Source organism: Pantherophis guttatus, chromosome 16, assembly GCF_059756535.1.
Source record: "Pantherophis guttatus breed Tessera chromosome 16, ASM5975653v1, whole genome shotgun sequence".
NCBI lineage: Eukaryota > Metazoa > Chordata > Lepidosauria > Squamata > Colubridae > Pantherophis > Pantherophis guttatus.
In genome coordinates, this window is record NC_142078.1 from 3,256,070 (window position 1) to 3,279,161 (window position 23,092).

General features: G+C 44.9%; 1 protein-coding gene and 1 pseudogene across 3 annotated transcripts; both read left to right on the forward strand.

Moving 5' to 3' along the window:
• The first annotated feature begins 452 nt into the window (after positions 1-452).
• Positions 453-3,944, forward strand: LOC132711155 (uncharacterized; annotated as a pseudogene).
• A 7,868-nt stretch (positions 3,945-11,812) lies between these two features.
• LOC117671289 (uncharacterized) lies at positions 11,813-18,430 on the forward strand. Of its 3 annotated transcripts, none has more exons than XM_087879772.1 (3): positions 11,813-11,995; positions 12,222-12,757; positions 16,266-18,430. In XM_087879772.1, the coding sequence occupies exons 2-3, from the start codon at positions 12,233-12,235 to the stop codon at positions 17,877-17,879; spliced, it is 2,139 nt and encodes a 712-aa protein (XP_087735898.1). In that variant the 5' UTR covers positions 11,813-11,995; positions 12,222-12,232; the 3' UTR covers positions 17,880-18,430. The 3 variants fall into 3 exon arrangements, with proteins under 3 accessions (XP_087735898.1, XP_087735897.1, XP_087735899.1); XM_087879773.1 differs by lacking the exon at positions 11,813-11,995 and having other exon boundaries at positions 12,133-12,527; positions 12,638-12,640; positions 16,661-18,430; XM_087879771.1 differs by lacking the exon at positions 11,813-11,995 and having other exon boundaries at positions 12,017-12,757.
• The last annotated feature ends 4,662 nt before the right edge of the window (positions 18,431-23,092 follow it).

A 23,092-nucleotide genomic window follows, 5' to 3' on the forward strand; every position in this document is an offset into this window, starting at 1 on the left:
AGGTTGCTATGAGGTCGCAGCCCCAGAAGAGCCCCTGACCTCCCCCTCCCTCAATACAGAGCGGGGGAGGGGGGGAGATCAGACCACAAAGTTGAAGGGGAGCTCCCCGCCCCACCCCACTTCCACGTCCTTGGCACTGCGCAGGCGCCATCTGGTTGATTGGAGAAAGGAGGACGCCCATTGGTCGTTCTGAGGAAGGCAGCGATTGGCAGGGTGACTCCGTGGGGCCGATCCTCTGGACGAAGAAGTGAAGTATTTGGAGAGAAAATTAAAACGGGCAAAAGGGAGCTCCCTGAATCGACGACAGAGTAGCGCGGATGATGCAGGTTTGGCGCAGGGAATGCTGGGAGTTGAAGTCCGGGAGAGTGTCTCTGAATAAGGCAGGCCAGGGATCCTGAGGCCTAGTCTTGAGGGCGGGGAGGGAGACGGGAGGCTGGGAAGGAGGCCGTGTCCGCCTGGAGAATGCCCAAGAGGCCCGTGGGAGGCAGGGGCCTGGGCCTGGGCCTGCCCTGCAGGGAAGGGGACGCAGCCGTGACCCTCTTCTCTTTCTCCCCTGCAGGAAGATGGACGATGGTGGCGGATGCAGGAAAGAGGCGCCGCCCAGGAGGAGGAGGAGGAGAGCGGGCCCCGTGGAGCAGCCTTGCCCGGTCCCGGCGCGGCTTCCGTGGGAGATGGCAGGGAAAGGCCGGGGGGCTCCGGGGACGCAGGAGGGAGGAGCCCAGGGGGAGCCCGGGAAAGGCGGCTGCCTAGAGGGCGATGCAGGGAGGAGGAAACGGGCGGAGACGCCGAGATGAGCCTGGAGGGCGGAGGCTCCTTCGGAAGACCCCGAAAGCCCCGAAGGATCCAGGAGGGAGGAAGGAAACATCAATGCCCCGAATGCGGAAAATCCTTCAAAACAATTGGCCATCTTGAAAGTCATTTAAGGATCCACATAGGAGAAAAACCTCATAAATGCTTTCAGTGTGGAAAGAGCTTCGGTCAGAGGGGACATCTTTATAAACATCAAAGGATCCATTGGGTAGAAAAACCTCATAAGTGCCTGGTGTGTGGAAAGAGCTTCAGTTGGAGGAGCAACCTTTATACACATCAAAGGATCCACTGGGGAGAGAAACCACATAAATGTCTTGATTGTGGAAAGAGCTTCAGTAGGAGAGGGACTCTGCACAGACATGAAAGGATCCATTCAGGAGAGAAACCGTATCAGTGCTGGGAGTGTGGAAAGAGCTTCAATCAGAGAGGAAATCTTTACATTCATCAAACAATCCACTCAGGAGAAAAACCACATAAATGTCTGGAGTGTGGAAAGAGCTTCAGTAGGAGAGAAACTCTGTATGAACATCAAACAATTCACACAGGAGAAAAACCACATAAATGCCTGGAGTGTGGAAAGAGTTTCACTCGGAGAGGAAATCTTTACCTGCATCAAAAAATCCACTGGGGAGAGAAACCGTATCAATGCCTAGAGTGTGGAAAGAGTTTCAGTCAGAATGGACAACTTTCCCAGCATCAAACAATCCATTCAGGAGAAAAACCACATAAATGTCTTGATTGTGGAAAGAGCTTCAATTGGAGAGGAAGTCTGCACAGACATGAAAGGATCCACTCAGGAGAGAAACCGTATCAGTGCTGGGAGTGTGGAAAGAGCTTCAATCAGAGAGGAAATCTTTACATTCATCAAACAATCCACTCAGGAGAAAAACCACATAAATGTCTGGAGTGTGGAAAGAGCTTCAGTAGGAGAGAAACTCTGTATGAACATCAAACAATTCACACAGGGGAAAAACCACATAAATGCCTGGAGTGTGGAAAGAGTTTCACTCGGAGAGGAAATCTTTACCTGCATCAAACAATCCATTCAGGGTAAAAACCAAATAAATGCCTGGAGTGTGGAAAGAGTTTCAGTCAGAAAGGACAACTTTCCCAGCATCAAACAATCCATTCAGGGGAAAAACCAAATAAATGCCTGGAGTGTGGAAAGAGTTTCAGTCAGAAAGGACAACTTTCCCAGCATCAAACAATCCATTCAGGAGAAAAACTACATAAATGTCTTGATTGTGGAAAGAGCTTCAGTAGAAGAGGAAGTCTTTACCTGCATCAAAGAATCCACACAGGAGAAAAACCACATAAATGCCTTGAGTGTGGAAAGAGCTTCAATCAGAGAGGAAATCTTTATATTCATCAAACAATCCACTCAGGAGAGAAACCGTATCAGTGCCTGGAGTGTGGAGAGAGTTTCAGTCAGAGAGGAAAATTTTCCCAGCATCAAACAATCCATTCAGGAGAAAAACTACATAAATGTCTTGATTGTGGAAAGAGCTTCAGTAGAAGAGGAACTCTTTATAGACATCAAAGGATCCACACAGGAGAGAAACCACATAAATGCCTGGAGTGTGGAAAGAGCTTCAGTAGGAGAGGAAGTCTGCAGATACATCAAAGGATCCATACAGGAGAGAAACCACATACATGCCTGGAGTGTGGAAAGAGCTTCAGTAGGAGAGGAAGTCTGCAGATACATCAAAGAATCCACACAGGAGAAAAACCACATAAATGTCTGGAGTGTGGAAAGGGTTTCAGTCAGAAAGGACAACTTTCCCAGCATCAAAGGATCCACTCAGGAGAAAAACCACATAAATGCCTGGCGTGTGGAAAGAGCTTCAGTCAGAGGGGAAACCTTTATAAACATCAAAGGATCCACTCAGGAGAAAAACCACATTAATGCCTGGAGTGTGGAAAGAGCTTCAGTCAGAGGGGAAACCTTTATAAACATCAAAGGATCCACTCAGGAGAAAAACCACATTAATGCCTGGAGTGTGGAAAGCGATTCAGTCTGAGGGGAAACCTTTATAGACATCAAAGGATCCACACAGGAGAGAAACCTCATAAATGCCTTGAGTGTGGAAAGAGCTTCAGTCAGAGTGGAGATCTTTATACACATCAAAGAATCCACTCAGGAGAAAAACCTCATAAATGCCTTGAGTGTGAAAAGAGCTTCAGTCACAGGGGACATCTTTATAAACATCAAAGGATTCACACAGGAGAGGAAGCACATAAATGCCTGGTAAGAAAGGAGCATATGCACCAAGACAAATTCCTTGTGAGTCCGATCACACTTGGCCAATAAAAAATTCTATTCTATTCTATTCGAATATCCCAACTTTTTCTACTGTATGGAGTATAAAAAGAAACCCGATTCTGTGTCCTGGATTCCCTCTTTTCATTAAGGGAAATCTCTTTGCTACAATATTCTAATAAATTGCCTTTAAATTTACAGTCCCAGACTGTATCTCAGGAATTGAACTGAATTGAACTTTTAATTTCGCCAACTGCGAATAGACACACAAGGAATTTGTCTCGAGTTCACAAGCTCTCAGTGTATGTACAAAGCATCAGAATAATGATATAATTATAACAATTCGAATAAGAGGAATTATTTATTTATCTTTTCTTCAATTGAGTAAAGAAGAGTTAATAATAACTGCCAAATAAGGGACTTTCTCAGGATGAATAATAAAGGACTTTTTCTATTGTCCCTGCCATGATGGATCTGAAATGTCAGGTGCTCTTTAATCGTATATTTATAAGCTGCTTAGAAGGTTTCACTTTCTAACCAATTATACCAATTTTTCCATATTTTATAATAGTCTGATTCTTCTTTTTCTTGTAATTGTTTGGTTAACCTATCCATAATTGGTTAAAAATTAGAAATATACAAAAAATATAGGGGATATATTACCGATTGATACATATATATGTAATAAAAATATTATTAGATTACAGAAAGGTGAAGGAATATATTATAAGTAGAATTGTAGAACGTCACTCTGAAAAAATGCTTAAGAAGAAATTATATTCTTTTTGTGTATATGTTGTATAAATGTTCGTTGTGTATATGTTACGTAAGTCTTTTTTAATATTTATATTCAATAAAAACTCTTTTAAAATTAGAAGGTTTCACTTTCATTTTTACTGCTTGCCCTTCCCCCTCACACTTAGAGGCTGAGGGTACAGATGCATTTCTCTTCAAACAATCATACAGTTTGTAGTCTATGTACAGTATATTTGAAGAAAAATGGGGAAAAGGAATATTCCTGCCCTTGCTTTATGAGTTATCTCATGGTTACTGTGAAACTCTGTGGATGTATCAATACAGTGCATGTTATTTCAGCTTGCGGTGCTTGGATTCATTGAATGAGTTTACCCAAAATGTAAATATTGCAGAATATACAGCTTCATGCTACATAACTAAGCTCCATTTCAACCTGAATAAACTACATTATTAATGTATCTTAAATGGAAAATTATCTTTATGATTCTTGATGAACATATCTTTTCTTTTATGTACACTGAGAGCATATGCACCAAGACAAATTCCTTGTGAGTCCGATCACACTTGGCCAATAAAATATTCTATTCTATTCTATTCGAATATCCCAACTTTTTCTATTGTGTGGAGTATAAAAAGAAACCCGATTCTGTGTCCTAGATTCCCTCTTTTCATTAAGGGAAATCTCTTTGCTACAATATTCTAACAAGTTGCCTTTAAATAGTCATCCCTCTCAGTGCCTAAGTGAAGCAAGTGTGCCGTGGCTGAATCTAGGGCTAATTTGGCCTCCATTGTTGGGGGTGTGAACTGTCCATACCATGTAAGACCCTCCCCAGACATCAAAAACTCTTGTCAGTTGGATTCTCTCAAAGGTCCCCTTGTCTTCCAGCAGAAACTGCTAAAGGGACTCTCTAAGGCCAAGGAAGCTTTGTGAGATACGAGCCGGATTCTCAAAGGGCCTCCAGCCTTTCAGCCTTAAACACCCGGCTTTTCCCCAGGCGCTGGGAGATCAGACAAGGAGAAGTTGGCATGGATTGGCGCCTGGATTTTCTTTGTTTTTATTTTCCATGTTTTAATGTGTTGTATTGTTTTTAAAACAGCTTTTGGGGAGCTGCAGTGAGTTGACTGAAGAATGTTTTAAATGACTCATGGGGGACCTCTTTGATCCCCCACTAGGTGCAGAGACTGGGTGTCCCCCAGTTGTCAGGATAAAGTCCCCCATTACTAGGCTTTCTCTTCAGCTAAATCGGCGTCCGCCTTCCTTCAAGCAGCCAGAGGGCGCCTGCACAAGTCCCGAGTCCCGTGTAGAGGTGAGGCAGGGGGGGCTCCCTTTGATCTTTGGGGTCCGGTCTCTCCTTCGGGGGTCCCCTCCCGCATTCTGACAGGCAGAGGTTGAGGGACCCTTCTGGGACTGGGACTCCCCCCCCCATCCAGGCTCCCTCCCTAGGCAAGGTGGGGGGGAGGTTGGAGGGGCACCCAGGCAGGTAAGAGGCCAAATGGGCATTTTCACCCTTGCAATACAACTCTGGTAAATTGGCTGCAAATAGAGGGAAGATTTCCCAGAGTCCAGGAGCCCTTCAGAAACCAACCCACCTCTTGGAAGGCACCTTCACTCTGATAACTGACAGTAACTGGCAGTTGAGCCTGCATGGGTGAGGTCATGAAGCCCTCAGAATTCCCCCAGAGATGGCAGGCCTCCCTTGGCCTCCTCCCAAGGCTCACCTGCTCCGCCTTTTCCACACCCACCAGTGCCAGGCAAATGTCTGAAGGAGGCGACCAAACCAATCTCTCAAGCTGCCCAGTTCTCCTATTTTTCCCCAAAAGGCAGATTTTTGGATATAGACTGCCTCTGTCAAGGGAAGCTCCACTTTTGTTTTGGTTTTTTTTTTTGAGAAAAAAACTTCTTTTTATTTTTAAACAAACAATTCATCATTAATCAATCAGTGTAACATCTTGGTACAAAATTTATTTAAAAATTTAAACAACGTTTATCTGTTCAAATGTTCAAAGATAAATCAGCTGAATGTTGGAAATGCCACCAGACATGGGGATGTACTATCACATGTGGTGGACGTGTCCAGAAGCGAGAAATTATTGGGCACAATAATCACAAAAACTGATACAGCAACACATTGATCTTAAATTGGTGTTTTGTTTTGTAATTTATTGGCCTCGCAGCACACCGAACCGTTTGTTAAATTGCTGGCTCGCCCCGCCCCTCGCCCCTCCCACCCGCGCGGCGTCGGCCTATCCTAGCCCAGGGCGGGGCAATTGTGGCTCTTAGGCCACCTGTGGACTTCAACTCCCGCCTGGCCCAGTCGTGGAGAATTCTGGGAGTTGAAGTCCACCAGTCTTAAAGCTGCAGAGTTTGAAGGCCTCTGTTTTGTATGGAATAAGCAGCCGCGGCTATTTCCCGAGAAACGTCTCCCTGTCCTTCCTTCCTTCCTTCCCATCCCAGAAACCGAGGGGGAATTAATTTCCCGCTGGCTCTGACCAACGTAAAGCGGCCGCTTCCGAGTCGGCCTCTTTTGCGTGGGCGGAGGTGGGTTTCCCCCCCTTCCCACGCCGTCTCCCCCCGTCAGGCAGGGACGCCGTTCCTCAGGCGGTGGCAGGAGCGGGCAAACGGAATCCCTCCGGCGGCCACAATCGGGGCGGCTCTCTCGGGGCGCCATGGCGTTCCCTTGCCTGCTGAGGGGCAGCGCTGAGGGACGCCGAAGCGAGGTCGGAGTCGGCTCCACCGCGGAGGCCGGGAGAAAGCGGGGCCGGGTGGATGGATCGACCGAAGCGAGGCAGCGAATCTGCGGAGAGAGCCAGGCCCGCCGACCTGCGAGAGGCCAGAACTGCCGCTTGGGCCGCTGATTGGAGCCAAGTTAGGCTGGCTCAGCCCCCCCCCCCAATCCTGAGCTGCTGCCTCAGCGCAGAAAGAGGGGGCGATCCTGAAGTTGCGCCACATCAAGGCAGATCCCAATCCAGATCGCGCTCTGAGTGTTGCCACCGAAGTTCCTCCAAAACTAGGGGAGATGCAGCCTTAGGAAGAGAGGAAAAGGCTCTGGGCGGAAAGCCGGGGGGTGGGGGGGGCTTTGCTTTCCCATCTTCTCAGGCTCTGGAGGATTTCAGGAGCTGAACTGGGCTTGCTTGCCAATACCAGAATTAGGGAGTTGGAAGGGACCTTTGGAGGTCTTCTAGTCCAGAGGTCTCCAACCTTGGCAACCTTCTCTGCCTGGGCCTGATGCTTCCTGAGAGGCGGCAGGGGGTCTCTCCGAATGGGACCCCCTCCCCAAAAGGCTGGCCCCAAAGCCCTAGCTCAGAGGCCTTCAAACTTGGCAGCTCTAAGACTTGTGGACTTCAACTCCCAGGATTCTCTAGCCAGCATAGCTGGCTGGGGAATTCTGGGAGTTGAAGTCTGCCAGGCTTAAAGTTGCCAAGGCTGGAGATCTCTGGACTAGAAGATAAATGATGGCATAAATGATGACCGGTCAAAAGTGCGAGGACCTGTCAGAAATCACTTTTTTCAGCCCTCTGGGTAGTCCCTATGTGCACATGGACTACTCAGAGGGCTGAAAAAGTTATTTTTGACCGGTCGTCTCACTTTTGACCAGTCCTCGAACTTACGACTGTCCTCACATTTTACATTTTTGCCCTATCTTGTCACCATGGTGAAGAGAAGCAGTTGTGAAATGAGTGACACAGTTGTTAAGAATGCTGCACGGGCATAAATGATGACCAGTCATAACTGCGAAGACCGGTCAAAAGTGCGAGGACCTGTCAGAAATCACTTTTTTCAGCCCTCTGGGTAGTCCCTATGTGCATATGGACTACTCAGAGGGCTGAAAAAGTTATTTTTGACCGGTCGTCTCACTTTTGACCAGTCCTTGAACTTTTTTTTTTTTAATTGATTTATATGCCGCCCTTCTCCGGAGACTCAGGGCAGCTTACAATGCGTTAAGCAATAGCCTTCATACTTTTGTATATTTATACAAAGTCAGCTTATTGCCCCCACAAACTGGGTCCTCATTTCACCTACCTTAGAAAGGATGGAAGGCTGATTCAACCTTGAGCCTTGGAGAGATTCGAACCAGCAGTAATTGCAGGCAGCTGTGTTAATAACAGGGTGCTTAGACCATTGTACTATCAAGGCTCTTACGACTGTCCTCACATTTTACCTTTTGCGCCCTATCTTGTCACTGTGGTGAAGAGAAGTAGTGATGAAATGACTGACACGGTTGTTAAGAATGCCGCAACGGACATAAATGTGAGGAAGGTCATAAGTGCGAGGACTGGTCAAAAGTGCGAGGACCTGTCAGAAATCACTTTTTTCAGCCCTCTGGGTAGACCCTATGTGTATATGGACTACTCAGAGGGCTGAAAAAGGTATTTTTGACAGGTGCTCGCACTTTTGACCAGTCCTTGAACTTACGACTGTCCTCACATTTTACGTTTTGCGCCCTATCTTGTCACCGTGGTGAAGAGAAGTTGTTAAGAATGCCGCAACGGACATAAATGTGAGGATGGTCATAAGTGCGAGGACCAGTCAAAGTGCGAGGATCAGTTAGAAATGACTTTTTTCAGCCCTCTGAGTAGTCCCTATGCATATAGCCACGCCTACCCGGTCACATGACCAGCTAGCCACACCCACCCAGTCACATGATCACCAAGCCACACACCCCCAACTAAGCCACGCCCACAGAACTGGTTGTTAAAAAAATTGGAAGGAAGGCTATTGCTATAGTGCATTGTAAGCTGCCCTTAGTCTTTGGAGAAGGGCGGCATATAAATTGAACTAATAAATAAATAAAATAAATAAAATTGGAAAGCAGAAAAAATTCCTACAAAGGGAGAGCTAATTAAGAAAATATTAGAATGTGCAAAAGTGAATAGATTAACATTAGCAATTAGTGGGAAGGAAGAATCTGAGTGTTACAGCATATGGGGGAAATTTTATCAATGGATAGAGACTGAATATAGACAATAGGCAATGTAAAAATAAGAAATATGGGGGAAATATGTTTATTTCATACATTAAATTCACAATACATTAAATTCAAATGTAAGAAGAAAGATAATTACCACCTTTAAAGCGCTCCATGGCATCGGACCTGGGTATTTGCGGGACCGCCTTCTGCCACCGATAGCCTCCCACCGGCCAGTACGCTCCCACAGAGAGGGACTCCTCAGGGTGCCGTCAGCCAGGCAATGTCGTTGGGACCCCCAGGGGGAGGGCCTTCTCTGTGGCAGCCCCCGCCCTCTGGAACGATTTGCCCCCGGAGATACGAAGGATTTCAGATCTCCGGGCTTTTCGCCATGCCCTCAAAACTTTTCTCTTCCATCAAGCAGGGCTGGCGTGAACCCCCCCCCCCCGCCGCCGTTTTTGAGATATTAGATTTTTAATTGTTTAATGGGTTTTAGTAGTAAGGTTCTTAAATTTTCGGCCAATGGGTATAATTCTTTTAAATTTTTAAATTTTAAATTTTGTATTGGATGTTTTTTACTTGGCTGTGCACCGCCCTGAGTCCACTAGGAGAAGGGCGGTATACAAATTTAATAAAAATAAATAAATAAATAATTATGTACTAAGAAAATGATGATACATGTTGAATATGATGACACGGAAGCTCCACTCATTCATGTAGCTCTGGATAAACTTCTCATCACACCCTTTGTGTTGTCATGTTGTTTTGTGCTTTTTTCCATCATCCCAGGTGAGCTCCCTCCATTATTTCTGCTTAGGTGAGACACCTTTTTCTGAATCCCAAAGTAATACAGCAATCCAGGACAAAATCCTGTCTCCCTTGAACGAGTTCTACCAAAACAAAATATTGCATAGCTTTGAAGGGAAAAAATAATAAGGATATAATAAAGAATACTAGAATATGATATGCTGGTATACCAGATTCTGTAAGGTTCCTGTAATACATATATGCCTTTGCATTTGTATCACATATATTATGCCTTCATGTATCTCCTGTAACAAACACATTCTGTTATTAGGCCTCTGTAATGTCTCTGGTATTTGTCAAACATTTGTTCCTGCCATTTGATCTGAACCCATATCCATCTTCTTCCTGTTTTTCTCCTGCCATCTAAGAGCATGGTAGGCATCTCAGCTGGAACTGCAGACATCATCATCCGAGGGATAATTTACACTTCAGCCCTAACTTCCACCTTTGATCTGTTCCCTGCAGCCCAGGGGGCCAAATGAGCAATTGGGAGAACAAAGGAAGAGATAAGGCTAATTGGGAGGCTTCTATTCCCTTGCAGGGCAACAAGGAATACACAAAGCTAAACTAGGAGGCCAGAATTGGGGACTAAGCTGATGTCTCTGAGGGTGTAAAAGGACGCCATACCTTCCCCAAGGGGTGCCTATCTCTTCGCATGCATTGTATCTTATGTCCCGGATATAGTCCCACCCAGTATTTTGTTTTTGGCCATAAATAAAATCTGCTTTTTTTTGCAAGCCTCGTCTTGAGTCTCTGTCTTTCGCATTCTGGTGACTCAAGTATATTTTGGGACCTTACAGCTTAATGATGCTGAACCCACAAAGCACATGAGCCTCTTTTGGCCAAGTTCCAAATGTTGAGGGATCCAGCAGTTAAAGGGACCCAGAAAGAAACCAACTTGGATTTTATCAAAATTGCATGATTTCCTGCTCCCTTTTTCCAACAATGAGCTATTGATTTCTATGAGGAAATTCACCAGCAGGAACCGTTGGCAGGAGATTCGGAGCCTCCAGTCCTCTTTAACTGGAGCTGCTCAGCTTTTGTGCATGAATTCCTAGTTCTTCTACCTAGGAACAAGAATTGTCCTGGATCAAATAGTTGATGCTGCTGAGAAACACACTTGAGAGAGTCACATGGAGAGAGTATAGTTATTTATTTGCAACCTGCCTTTCTTACTTTTACTGATAAGGTGGAGAACAAATCCAAGAAAATGAAGGGGAATATTTGTAGCTGAGGGTTGCCATGAGGGGTCTCTCTCCCTTCTAGCAAAGATGATGTTAGTTTGGGCAATGAAACGTCTGTAAGAAGAGAAGCCCCCAGGAGCCCCTCCCCCCTCAGGTCCAGCACAGCTTCCTCCTCTCCTCCCCCAACAACAACCCTGTGAGGTGGGCTGGACTGAAAGAGAGGCTGATTCAAACTCAGGGTCTCCGAAGGTCCCAGAATAGACCCAACTGGCTCCCCTTCATGGGCTGGTATAAGGCTGCAGCCCCAGAAGAGCCCCTGACCTCCGACGGCCTCAATACGGAGGTGGGGGGAGGGGGGAGACCGGACCCTAAAGTTCAAAGGGAGCCCCTCCCTTCCCTCCTCCCCCCCAACGTAATAAAAATAAAATAAATTAAAATGTAATTAAAATGTAATTAAAAAAAAACCATCAAACAAAAACCTGGTGCTAATCCATGTCACCTTCTCATTGTCTGACCTCCCAGCGCCTGGGGAAAAGCCAGGGGTTTAAAGGCTAAAAGGGTGGGGGCTTTTTAAGAATATGGCTCGTATCTCACAAAGCTTCCTTGGCCTTAGAGAGTCCCTTGTAGGGGTTTCTGCTGGAAGACAAGGGGACCATTCAGGGAATCCAACTGAGAGCTTCAGATGCTTGGGGATGGTCTTAATAGGTCCCCACATTTGGGAAATCCACATAGATTATATCAAACAACGACAGGGAGAAGCTCTTCAACAACCCCAACAATAAAGGCCAAATGAGCCCTAGATTTCAGCCACAGCACACTTGCTCCAATGAGGATCTGAGTGGGAGGAGCATTCAAAGGCAATTTATTAAGAGTATTGTAGCAAAGAGATTTCCCTCAATGAAAAGAGGGAATCCAGGACACAAAGAGCGGCTGATTCAAACTCAGGGTCTCCGAAGGTCCCACAAGAGACCCAACTGGCTGCCCTTCATGGGCTGATATGAATCCTCCCCCCCCCTCCGTCCCCCCTCCTCCCCGACCGTAATAACCTGCGGCACTGCGCAGGAGCCATCTGCCTTGTTGCAGGAAGAAGGACGCTAATTGGTCGCGCTCGGGATGTCGGCGATGGGCAGGAGGACTCCGAGGGGCGGATCCTCCAAAGGAAAAGGCGGAATTAGTGGAGAGAAAAGGGCGTGAAGCCTCCACTTCCGGAAACAAAATGGGCAACGAGGGAAGCAGCCTGAATCAGCGATAGAGGAGGCCGTTTGATGCAGGTTTGGCACAGGGGATGCTGGGAGTTGAAGTCCGGGAGGGTCTCTCCAGTGGCCTGGGAGCCTGAGGCCTAGTCTTGAGGGCGGGGACGGAGACGGGAGGTTGGGAGAGAGTCCGTGTCCGCCTGGAGAATGCCTGAAAGGCCCATGGGAGGCAGGGTCTTGGGCCTGGGCCTCCCCTGCGGGAAAGGGGATGCAGCCGTGACCCTCTTCTCTTTCTCCCCTGCAGGAGGACGGAGGATGGTGGCGGATGCAGGAAAGAGGCGCCGACTGAGAGGAGGAGGAGGAGAGCGGGACCTGCAGAGCAGCCCTGCCCGGTCCCGGCGCGGCTTCCCCGGGAGACAGTGGGGAAAGGCCGGGGGCTCCGGGGCTGCAGGAGGGAGGAGCCCAGGGGAGGAGGAAACGGGCGGAGACCCCGAGACGGACCTGCAGGGCGGAGGCTCCTTCGGAAGACTCCGAAAGTCTCAAAGGATCCAGGAGGGAGGAAAGGAACATCAGTGCCCGGAATGTGGAAAAACCTTCAAAACAAACGGAAATCTTGAAAACCATTTAAAAATCCACACAGCAGAGAAACCATTTAAATGCCCGGAATGTGAAAAATCCTTCAGAACAAATGGACGTTTTGAAAACCATCTAAAAAACCACTCAGTTGGAAACCGATATCAATGCCTGGAGTGTGGAAAGGGCTTCAGTCAGAGGGGAGATCTTTATAGACATCAAAGGATCCACACAGAAGAAAAACCTCATAAGTGCCTGGCAAGAAAGGTAATAAAATCCAATTAAAACTTTCACTTTTAATAAATTTAATACATTTTTTTCTTTTAATAAATTCCTTTAGTCTTCCAGGGCCATGCCCAGGGTCCCAGACCTGAGTTTGACTGCTGTCGGTCATTCTGATGGCAACTAGCAGAGCAGGCTGTCCTGGGAGGGGCGGGAGGCCTTGTATGAGTCTGGATGGTGGTTCAGGAATGTTGGATTCTCTCTCTCTCTCTTTTTTTTTATTTAAAAAGTTTTACAAATACATTTTCTCCCCAATTTCCACCCCCCCAAACCCTCCCTAACCCTCCCCTTTCCCCCCCAGGACTTCCACAAAATAAAATCCTAATCAGAAATACATTTTATGAAACTTAAACCCCTCCACCCCCTGTATACTATTTATACCTTCATAAAACTCAATTAATCTATCCCTACATAATACATTCATTCAGCTAAAAGCTATCTGATATTTCCTAGTTTGATATTTATTCTGCACATAATCTATCCACTTTTTCCACTTCCATACATAAGACTCTTGAGTTCGGTCTTTTAAATATGCTGAAATCTTCGCCATCTCTGCAAAACTGGCCATCTTCAAAGTCCATTCTTCAATAGTGGGCATAGCTTCATTTTTCCAGTATTGACCTATCAATAATCTCGCTGCTGTCACCATATACAATATCAGCTTTGTTTCACCCAAAGTAAAACCCTTAACTATACCCAATAGAAACAGTTGTGGAGCAAACTGAAGTTTTTTCTTCAAAACATTTTGCATAACCCACCAAATTTTTATCCAAAAAGCCTTCACTTTCTTACAAGTCCACCACATATGATAATATGTGGCATCTATGCAATCACATCTCCAGCATTTTGGTTGAACATTAGGATACATACACGATAATTTCTTAGGATCTAAATGCCACCTATAAAACATTTTATAAAAATTTTCCCTCAGATTCTGCAACTGTGTAAATTTAACATTCTAGACCCATATTTTTTCCCATGTTTCCAACATCACTGGTTCTACAAAATTTTGTGCCCACTTTATCATACAATCTTTAACCAATTCATTTTCCGAATCCCTTTCTAGCAAACCCTCTTAATATGCATTGGACCTTTCTCTCTTATATGTCTAACCAATTCTTCTTCATGCATCATTATACCAGTTTTTTTTATCTTCTTTCCATCTCAGTTGAAGTTGATTATACTGTAGCCAAGTTAAATTAATCCCTTCTTCCAACAGTATTTCTAATGTCTTTAATTGCCATCTGCCCCCATCCATAAAAAGAACTTCTTTGTATAACCCCCCCCCCCGAGTGACATTATATTTGTATTCCACATGATATGACCAAGATCCAGCCATAATGGTATTTTGTAATCCCATTTGAATCGGTGCTTCTTCCAAACTCTCATCAAAGAGTTCCTAAGAATGCGGCTTTTGAATACTTTATCCACTTTGTTCTCATAGAATAAATATGCATGCCAACCAAATTCAAGATCATGACTTTCTATATTCAATATTCCAGTCTTTATCCTTCCAAACCAATCACTTGCTTGCGTCAAAGCTGCTGCTTCATAATACAATTGTAGGTTTGGAAGTTTAAGGCCTCCCCTTTCTGGAACATCTTGCATAATTTTCAGTTTGACTCTTGGCTTTTTCTCATTCCAGACAAACTTATTCAGTCCATTTTGCCATTCTCTCAATTGCTTATCACTTTTAAGCACCGGAATCATTTGAAACAAAAAGAGAAATCTAGGCAAAACGTTCATCTTAACTGCTGCTATTCTTCCAAGCAACGACAGTTGCAGTTTTTTCCACGTCTCCAAATCCTTTTGTACCTCTCGCCACAACACCTCATAATTATTTTGAAATAATTTTATATTTGAGTCTGCAACTTGTACTCCTAAATATTTAACTTTTGATACTATTTCAAAGCCTGCCTTGCTTTCAAGTTCCTGCTTACGATCTTGTGTCATATTTTGAACAATCATCTTAGTCTTTTTCTGGTTCAGTCTAAATCCTGATATCATACCATATTCTTTTATAATGTCTTTCATCTGAATTATTGATTCCATCGGCTGTGTTAGGGTAAAAACCAGATCATCTGCAAATGCCTTGGTCCTATAATCCTCATGCCTAATAGCTATGCCATGTAATAAGTTTGAATCCCGCATTGTATTCAACAAGACTTCTAATGTTAGAATAAATAACAATGGGGATAACGGACAACCTTGTCTTGTTCCTTTTTCAATACTAAAATTTGTAGTCAGACTTCCATTAATAATAATTTGTGCCATTTGTTGTTGATAAATTGCTGAAACCGCCTGTGTAAACTGATCCCCAAAGTCCATTTTTCTCAAAATCTTTAATAGAAAGTTCCAACCCACTCTATCAAAGGCCTTCTCCGCATCCAGAAACACCAGCACTGCAGATATCTGTAGGAATGTTGGATTCTCAACGGGGCAGCTGTGGACGAGATCCCTGCCTGATCCCTGTCCAAGGGCTGCAGTTGAGGGCTGCTCCAATTGTTAGACTTTGAAGTTAAACTCTGTGCAGCTCCCAGAAAGCCATTTTAAAAACAAAGAAACAAACAAAAACCTGGGGGCCAATCCATGCCAGCTTCTCCTTGTCTGACCTCCCAACACCTGGGGAAGTGGCAGGTATCTTAAGGCTAAAAGGGTGGGGGCTTTTTAAGAATATGGCTCATATCTCACAAAGCTTCCTTGGCCTTAGAGAGTCCCTTGTAGGGGTTTCTGCTGGAAGACAAGGGGACCATTCAGGGAATCCAACTGACAGTTTCAGATGCTGGGGATGGTCTTAATAGGTCCCCACATTTGGGAAATCCACATAGATTATATCAAACAATGGCAGGGAGAAGCTCCTTCGCACTCACAACAATGAAGGCCAAATGAGCCCTAGATTCAGCCACAGCACACTTGCTTCAATGAGGATCTGAGTGGGAGGAGCATTCAAAGGCAATTTATTAGAATATTGTAGCAAAGAGATTTCCCTCAATGAAAAGAGGGAATCCAGGACACAAAGAGCGGCTGATTCAAACTCAGGGTCTCCTAAGGTCCCAGAATAGACCCAACTGGCTGCCCTTCATGGGCTGATATAAGGCTTCAACTCCTGACCTCCGCCAGCCTCAATACGGGGGGGGGGGGGGATCAGACCCGACCCCAAAGTTTAAGAAGGCCGCTGATTGGTCTTGCTTGGGATGTCGACGATTGGCAAATGGACTCTGAGTGGCAGTTCCTCCAAAGGAAAAGGCGGAACTAGTGGAGAAAAAAGCCTCCACTTCCGGAAGCCTCCACTTCCGGAAACAAAATGGGCAACGAAGGAAGCTGCCTGAATCGGCGATAGAGGAGGCCCTTTGATGCAGGTTTGGCGCAGGGGATGCTGGGAATCGTAGTCCGGGAGAGTTTTTCTGGTCCGCACGAGGGGGGGGCTTGGGCCTGGGCTGCCCCTGCGGGGAACGGGATGCAGCCATGACCCTCTTCTCTTTCTCCCCTGCAGGATGGCGGCGGATGCAGGAAAGAGGCGGCGGCCGAGAGGAGGAGGAGGAGAGCGGGCCCTGGCGTGGCTTCCCCGGGAGACGGCAGGGAAAGGCCGGGGGGCTCCGGGGCTGCAGGAGGGAGGAGCCCAGGGGGAGCCCGGGAAAGGCGGCTGCCTGGAGGGCGATGCGGGGAGGAGGAAACAGGCGGAGACCCCGAGACGGGGCTGGAGGGCGGAGGCTCCTTTGGAAGACCCCGAAAGCCCCAGAGGATCCAGGAGAAAGCAAAGAAACATCAGTGCCTGGAATGTGGAAAAACCTTCAAAACAAACGGAAATCTTCAAAGGCATCTAATTATCCACACAGGAGAAAAACCTCATAAGTGCCTGGAGTGTGGAAAGAGCTTCAGTGATAGGAGCAACCTTTATACACATCAAAGAATCCACTCAGGAGAAAAACCTCATAAATGCCTTGAGTGTGGAAAGAGCTTCAGTCAGAGGAGCAACCTTAATACACATCAAAGGATCCATTCTGGAGAGAAACCTGGTAAGTGCCTTGAGTGTGGAAAGAGCTTCAGTCAGAGGAGCGACCTTTATAAACATCAAAGGATCCATTCTGGAGAGAAACCTCGTAAGTGCCTGGAGTGTGGAAAGAGCTTCAGTCAGAGTAGCCACCTGTATACACATCAAAGGATCCACTCAGGAGAAAAACCTCACAAGTGCCTGGAGTGTAGAAAGAGCTTCAGTCAGAGTAGCCACCTGTATACACATCAAAGGATCCACTCAGGAGAAAAGCCTCATAAATGCTTTGAGTGTGGAAAGAGCTTCAGTGAGAGGGGACATCTTTATAGACATCAAAGGATCCACTCAGGAGAAAAACCTCATAAGTGCCTGGAGTGTGAAAAGATCTTCACTCAGAGGAGCAACCTTTATACACATCAAAGGATCCACTCAGGAGAAAAACCTCATAAGTGCCTGGTATGTGGAAAGCGCTTTAGTCGGAGGAGCAACCTTTATACACATCAAAGGATCCACTCAGGAGAAAAACCTCATAAGTGCCTTGAGTGTGGAAAGAGCTTCAGTCAGAGGAGAACCCTTTATACACATCAAAGGATCCACTCAGGAGAAAAACCTCATAAATGCCTTGAGTGTGGAAAGAGCTTCAGTCAGAGGAGCGACCTTTATAAACATCAAAGGATCCATTCTGGAGAGAAACCTCATAAATGCCTGGAGTGTGGAAAGAGCTTCAGTCAGAGGAACGACCTTTATAAACATCAAAGGATCCATTCTGGAGAGAAACCACATAAATGCCTTGAGTGTGGAAAGAGCTTCAGTCAGAGTAGCCACCTGTATATACATCAAAGGATCCACTCAGGAGAGAAACCTCATAAGTGCCTGGAGTGTGGAAAGAGTTTCAGTCAGAGTAGCCACCTGTATACACATCAAAGGATCCACTCAGGAGAAAAGCCTCATAAATGCTTTGAGTGTGGAAAGAGCTTCAGTGAGAGAGGACATCTTTATATACATCAAAGGATCCACTCAGGAGAGAAACCACATAAATGCCTGGAATGTGGAAAGAGCTATACTAAGCATAGTAGCCTCAATCGACACCTAAGAATTCACGTGGGAGAAAAATGATAAACACGCCTGAGTGTGCGAAGACCTTCAGTCACGGTATATCTCAGGAATTGAATTGTATATTTATTTTGGCCAACTGTGAATAGACACATTAGGAATTCACCTAGTGCATATTCATGATAATTATAATAATTCCAATATGAGGAATTTTTTGTCTTTACTCCAAATGTGTAAAGAAGACAATAAGGGTAAATAATAACTGCCAAATAAGGGACTTTCTCAGGCTGAATAATAAAGGACTGTTTCAATTGTACATGCTAGATTTTTCAACTGGTCTAAATTGTACCTTTTCACAAGAGACATGCCATTTCCCATGTGAATGTTCTTTTAATGCTTATGCTTAGTATTATGGGATGTTACTGTCCGTGTCTCTGATGTAAGTGTTAACTTGAGCAGGGTGATTTCTTCCATGCAATCAGCTCTTGTTTTGTATTTTTTTTTCTACTGTATGGAGTATACAATGAAACCCGATTCTGTGTCCTGGATTCCCTCTTTTCATTAAGGGAAATCTCTTTGCTACAATATTCTAATAAATTGCCTTTAAATTTACAGTCCCAGACTGTATCTCAGGAATTGACCTGAATTGAATTTTTAATTTCGCCAACTGTGAATAGACACACAAGGAATTTTTCTCCAGTTCACAAGCTCTCAGTGTATGTACAAACCATCAGAATAATTATATAATTATAACAATTCGAATAAGAGGAATTATTTATTTATTTTTTCTTCAATTGAGTAAAAAAGGGTTAATAATAACTGCCAAATAAGGGACTTTCTCAGGCTGAATAATAAAGGACTTTTTCTATTGTCCCTGCCATGATGGATCTGAAATGACAGGTGCTCTTTAATCATATATTTATAAGCTGCTTAGAAGGTTTCACTTCCATTTTTACTGCTTGCCCTTCCCCCTCACACTTAGAGGCTGAGGGTACAGATGCATTTCTTTCCAAACAATCATACAGTTTGCTGTCTACATACAGTATATTTGAAGAAAAATGGGAAAAAGGAATATTCCTGCCCTTGCTTTATGAGTTATCTCATGGTTACTGTGAAACTCTGTGGATGTATCAATGCAGTGCATGTTATTTCAGCATGCGGTGCTTGGATTCATTGAATGAGTTTACCAAAAATGTAAATATTGCAGAATATACAGCTTCATGCTACATAACTAAGCTCCATTTCAACCTGAATAAACTAAATTATTAATGTATCTTAAATGGAAAATTATCTTTATGATTCTTGATGAACGTATCTTTTCTTTTATGTACACTGAGAGCACATGCACCAAGACAAATTCCTTGTGAGTCCGATCACACTTGGCCAATAAAATATTCTATTCTATTCTATTCGAATATCCCAACTTTTTCTATTGTATGGAGTATGAAAAGAAACCTGATTCTGTGTCCTAGGGAGTGACACAGGCGCTGGGAGATCAGACAAGGAGAAGGAGGCATGGATTGGCGCCTGGCTTTTCTTTGTTTTTATTTTCCATGTTTTAATGTGTTGTATTGTTTTTAAAACAGCTTTTGGGGAGCTGCAGTGAGTTGACTGAATGGTGGGCAGTTAAAAGAATGTTTTAAATGACTCATGGGGGACCTCTTTGATCCCCCACTAGGTGCAGAGACTGGGTGTCCCCCAGTTGTCAGGATAAAGTCCCCCATTACTAGGCTTTCTCTTCATCAGCTAAATCGGCGTCCGCCTTCCTTCAAGCAGCCAGAGGGCGCCTGCACAAGTCCCGAGTCCCGCGTAGAGGTGAGGCAGGGGGGCCTCCCTTTGATCTTTGGGGTCCGGTCTCTCCTTCGGGGGCCCCCTCCCTCATTCTGACAGAGGTTGAGGGGCCCTTCTGGGACTGGGACTCCCCCCCCCTCCAGGCTCCCTTCCTAGGCAAGGTGGGGGGGGCAGAGGTTGGAGGGGCACCCAGGCAGGTAAGAGGCCAAATGGGCATTTTCACCCTTGCAATACAACTCTGGTAAATTGGCTGCAAATAGAGGGAAGATTTCCCAGAGTCCAGGAGCCCTTCAGAAACCAACCCACCTCTTGGAAGGCACCTTCACTCTGATAACTGACAGTAACTGGCAGTTGAGCCTGCATGGGTGAGGTCATGAAGCCCTCAGAATTCCCTCAGAGATGGCAGGCCTCCCTTGGCCTCCTCCCAAGGCTCACCTGCTCCGCCTTTTCCACACCCACCAGTGCCAGGCAAATGTCTGAAGGAGGCGACCAAACCAATCACTCAAGCTGCCCAGTTCTCCTATTTTGGCACAAAAGGCAGACTGTTGGATATAGACTGCCTCTGTCAAGGGAAGCTCCACTCTCTCTTTTTTTTTTTTTTGAGAATTTTTATTTTTATTTTTAAACAATCATCATTAATCAATCAGTGTAACATCTTGGTACAACATTTATTTAAAAATTTAAACAAAGTTTATCTTTGAACATTTTTGCCAATCTTTCCAGTGACATGTTTTATAGATGGCACATGTCACCGGATATAGATTGGCAAAAATGTTCAAAGATAAATCAGCTAAATGTTGGAAATGCCACCAGACATCGGGATCGTACTATCACATGTGGTGGACATGTCCAGAAGCGAGAAATTATTGGGCACAATAATCACAATAATCACAAAAACTGATACAGCAACACATTGATCTTAAACCGGAGCTGTTCCTGTTGGGTATCTTACCGGAGAAATTTAGTAGAGAAAATACATATTTGATTATACATGTAATAAAGGCAGCAAAAATGGTATTTGCACAAAATTGGGAAGCAGAAAAAATTCCTACAAAGGGAGAACTAATTAAGAAAATATTAGAATGTGCAGAAATGAGTAGATTAATATTAGCAATTAGTGAGAAGGAAGAATCGGAGTGTTACAGCATATGGGGGAAAATTTATCAATGGATAGAGACTGAATATAGACAATAGGCAATGTAAAAATAAGAAATATAGGGGAAATATATTTCATACATTAAATTCACAATACATTAAATTCAAATGTAAGAAGAAAGATAATTATGTACTAAGAAAATGATGATACATGTTGAATATGATGGCACAGAAGCTCCACTCATTAATGTAGCTCTGGATAAACTTCCCATCACACCCTTTGTGTTGCCATGTTGTTTTGTGCTTTTTTCCATCATCCCAGGTGAGCTCCCTCCATTATTTCTGCTTAGGTGAGGCATCTTTTTCTGAATTTCAAAGCAATATAGCAATCCAGGACAAAATCCTGTCTCCCTTGAACGAGTTCTACCAAAACAAAATATTGCATAGCTTTGAAGGGAAAAAATAATAAGGATATAATAAAGAATACTAGAATATGATATACTGGTATTCCAGATTCTGTAACCATGAGGTTCCTGTAATACATATATGCCTTTGCATTTGAATCACATATATTATGCCTTTATGTATCTCCTGTAACAAACACATTCTGTTATTAGGCCTCTGTAATGTCTCTGGTATTTGTCAAACATTTGTTCCTGCCATTTGATCTGAACCCATATCCATCTTCTTCCTGTTTTTCTCCTGCCATCTAAGAGCATGGTAGGCATCTCAGCTGGAACTGCAGACATCATCATCCGAGGGATAATTTACACTTCAGCCCTAACTTCCACCTTTGATCTGTTCCCTGCAGCCCAGGGGGCCAAATGAGCAATTGGGAGAACAAAGGAAGAGATAAGGCTAATTGGGAGGCTTCTATTCCCTTGCAGGGCAACAAGGAATACACAAAGCTAAACTAGGAGGCCAGAATTGGGTACTAAACTGATGTCTCTGAGGGTGTAAAAGGACGCCATACCTTCCCCAAGGGGTGCCTATCTCCTCGCATGCATTGTATCTGTATGTTCCGGATATAGTCCCACCCAGTATTTTGTTTTTGGCCATAAAAAAAATCTGCTTTTTTTTGCAAGCCTCGTCTTGAGTCTCTCTCTTTGGCATTCTGGTGACTCAAGTATATTTTGGGACCTTACAGCTTAATGATGCTGAACCCCCAAAGCACATGACCCTCTTTTGCCCAAGTTCCAAATGCTGAAGGATCCAGCAGTTAAAGGGACCCAGAAAGAAACCAACTTGGATCCTATCAAAATTGCACGATTTTGTTTCATTTTTCCAACAATGAGCTATTGATTTCTATGAGGAAATTCACCAGCAGGAACCATTGGCAGGAGATTCGGAGCCTCCAGTCCTCTTTAACTGGAGCTGCTCAGCTTTTGTGCAGGAATTCCTAGTTCTTCTACCTAGGAACAAGAATTGTCCTGGATCAAATAGTTGATGCTGCTGAGAAACACACTTGAGAGAGTCACATGGATAGAGTATAGTTATTTATTTGCAACCTGCCTTTCTTACTTTTACTGATAAGGTGGAGAACAAATCCAAGAAAATGAAGGGGAATATTTGTAGCTGAGGGTTGCCATGAGGGGTCTCTCTCCCTTCTAGCAAAGATGATGTTAGTTTGGGCAATGAAACGTCTGTAAGAAGAGAAGCCCCCAGGAGCCCCTCCCCCCTCACGTCCAGCACAGCTTCCTCCTCTCCTCCCCCAACAACAACCCTGTGAGGTGGGCTGGACTGAAAGAGAGGCTGATTCAAACTCAGGGTCTCCGAAGGTCCCAGAATAGACCCAACTGGCTCCCCTTCATGGGCTGGTATAAGGCTGCAGCCCCAGAAGAGCCCCTGACCTCCGACGGCCTCAATACGGAGGTGGGGAGGGGGGAGACCGGACCCTAAAGTTCAAAGGGAGCCCCCTCCCTTCCCTCCTCCCCCCCAACGTAATAAAAATAAAATAAATTAAAATGTAATTAAAATGTAATTAAAAAAAAACCATCAAAGAAAAACCTGGGGGCCAATCCATGCCACCTTCTCCTTGTCTGACCTCCCAGCGCCTGGGGAAGAGCCAGGTGTTTAAGGCTAGAAGGGTGGGGGATTTTTAAGAATATGGCTCATATCTCACAAAGCTTCCTTGGCCTTAGAGAGTCCCTTGTAGGGGTTTCTGCTGGAAGACAAGGGGACCATTCAGGGAATCCAACTGAGAGCTTCAGATGCTTGGGGATGGTCTTAATAGGTCCCCACATTTGGGAAATCCACATAGATTATATCAAACAATGACAGGGAGAAGCTCTTCAACAACCCCAACAATAAAGGCCAAATGAGCCCTAGATTTCAGCCACAGCACACTTGCTCCAATGAGGATCTGAGTGGAATGAGCATTTAAAGGCAAT

Coding starts and splice junctions, on each gene's coding strand:
- LOC117671289 (XM_087879771.1), top strand. CDS start 12,125: ATGCCTGAAAGGCCCATGGGAGGCAGGGTCTTGGGCCTGGGCCTCCCC. Junction 12,758..16,265: donor ATAAGTGCCTGGCAAGAAAG/GTAATAAAATCC, acceptor TCTCCCCTGCAG/GATGGCGGCGGATGCAGGAA.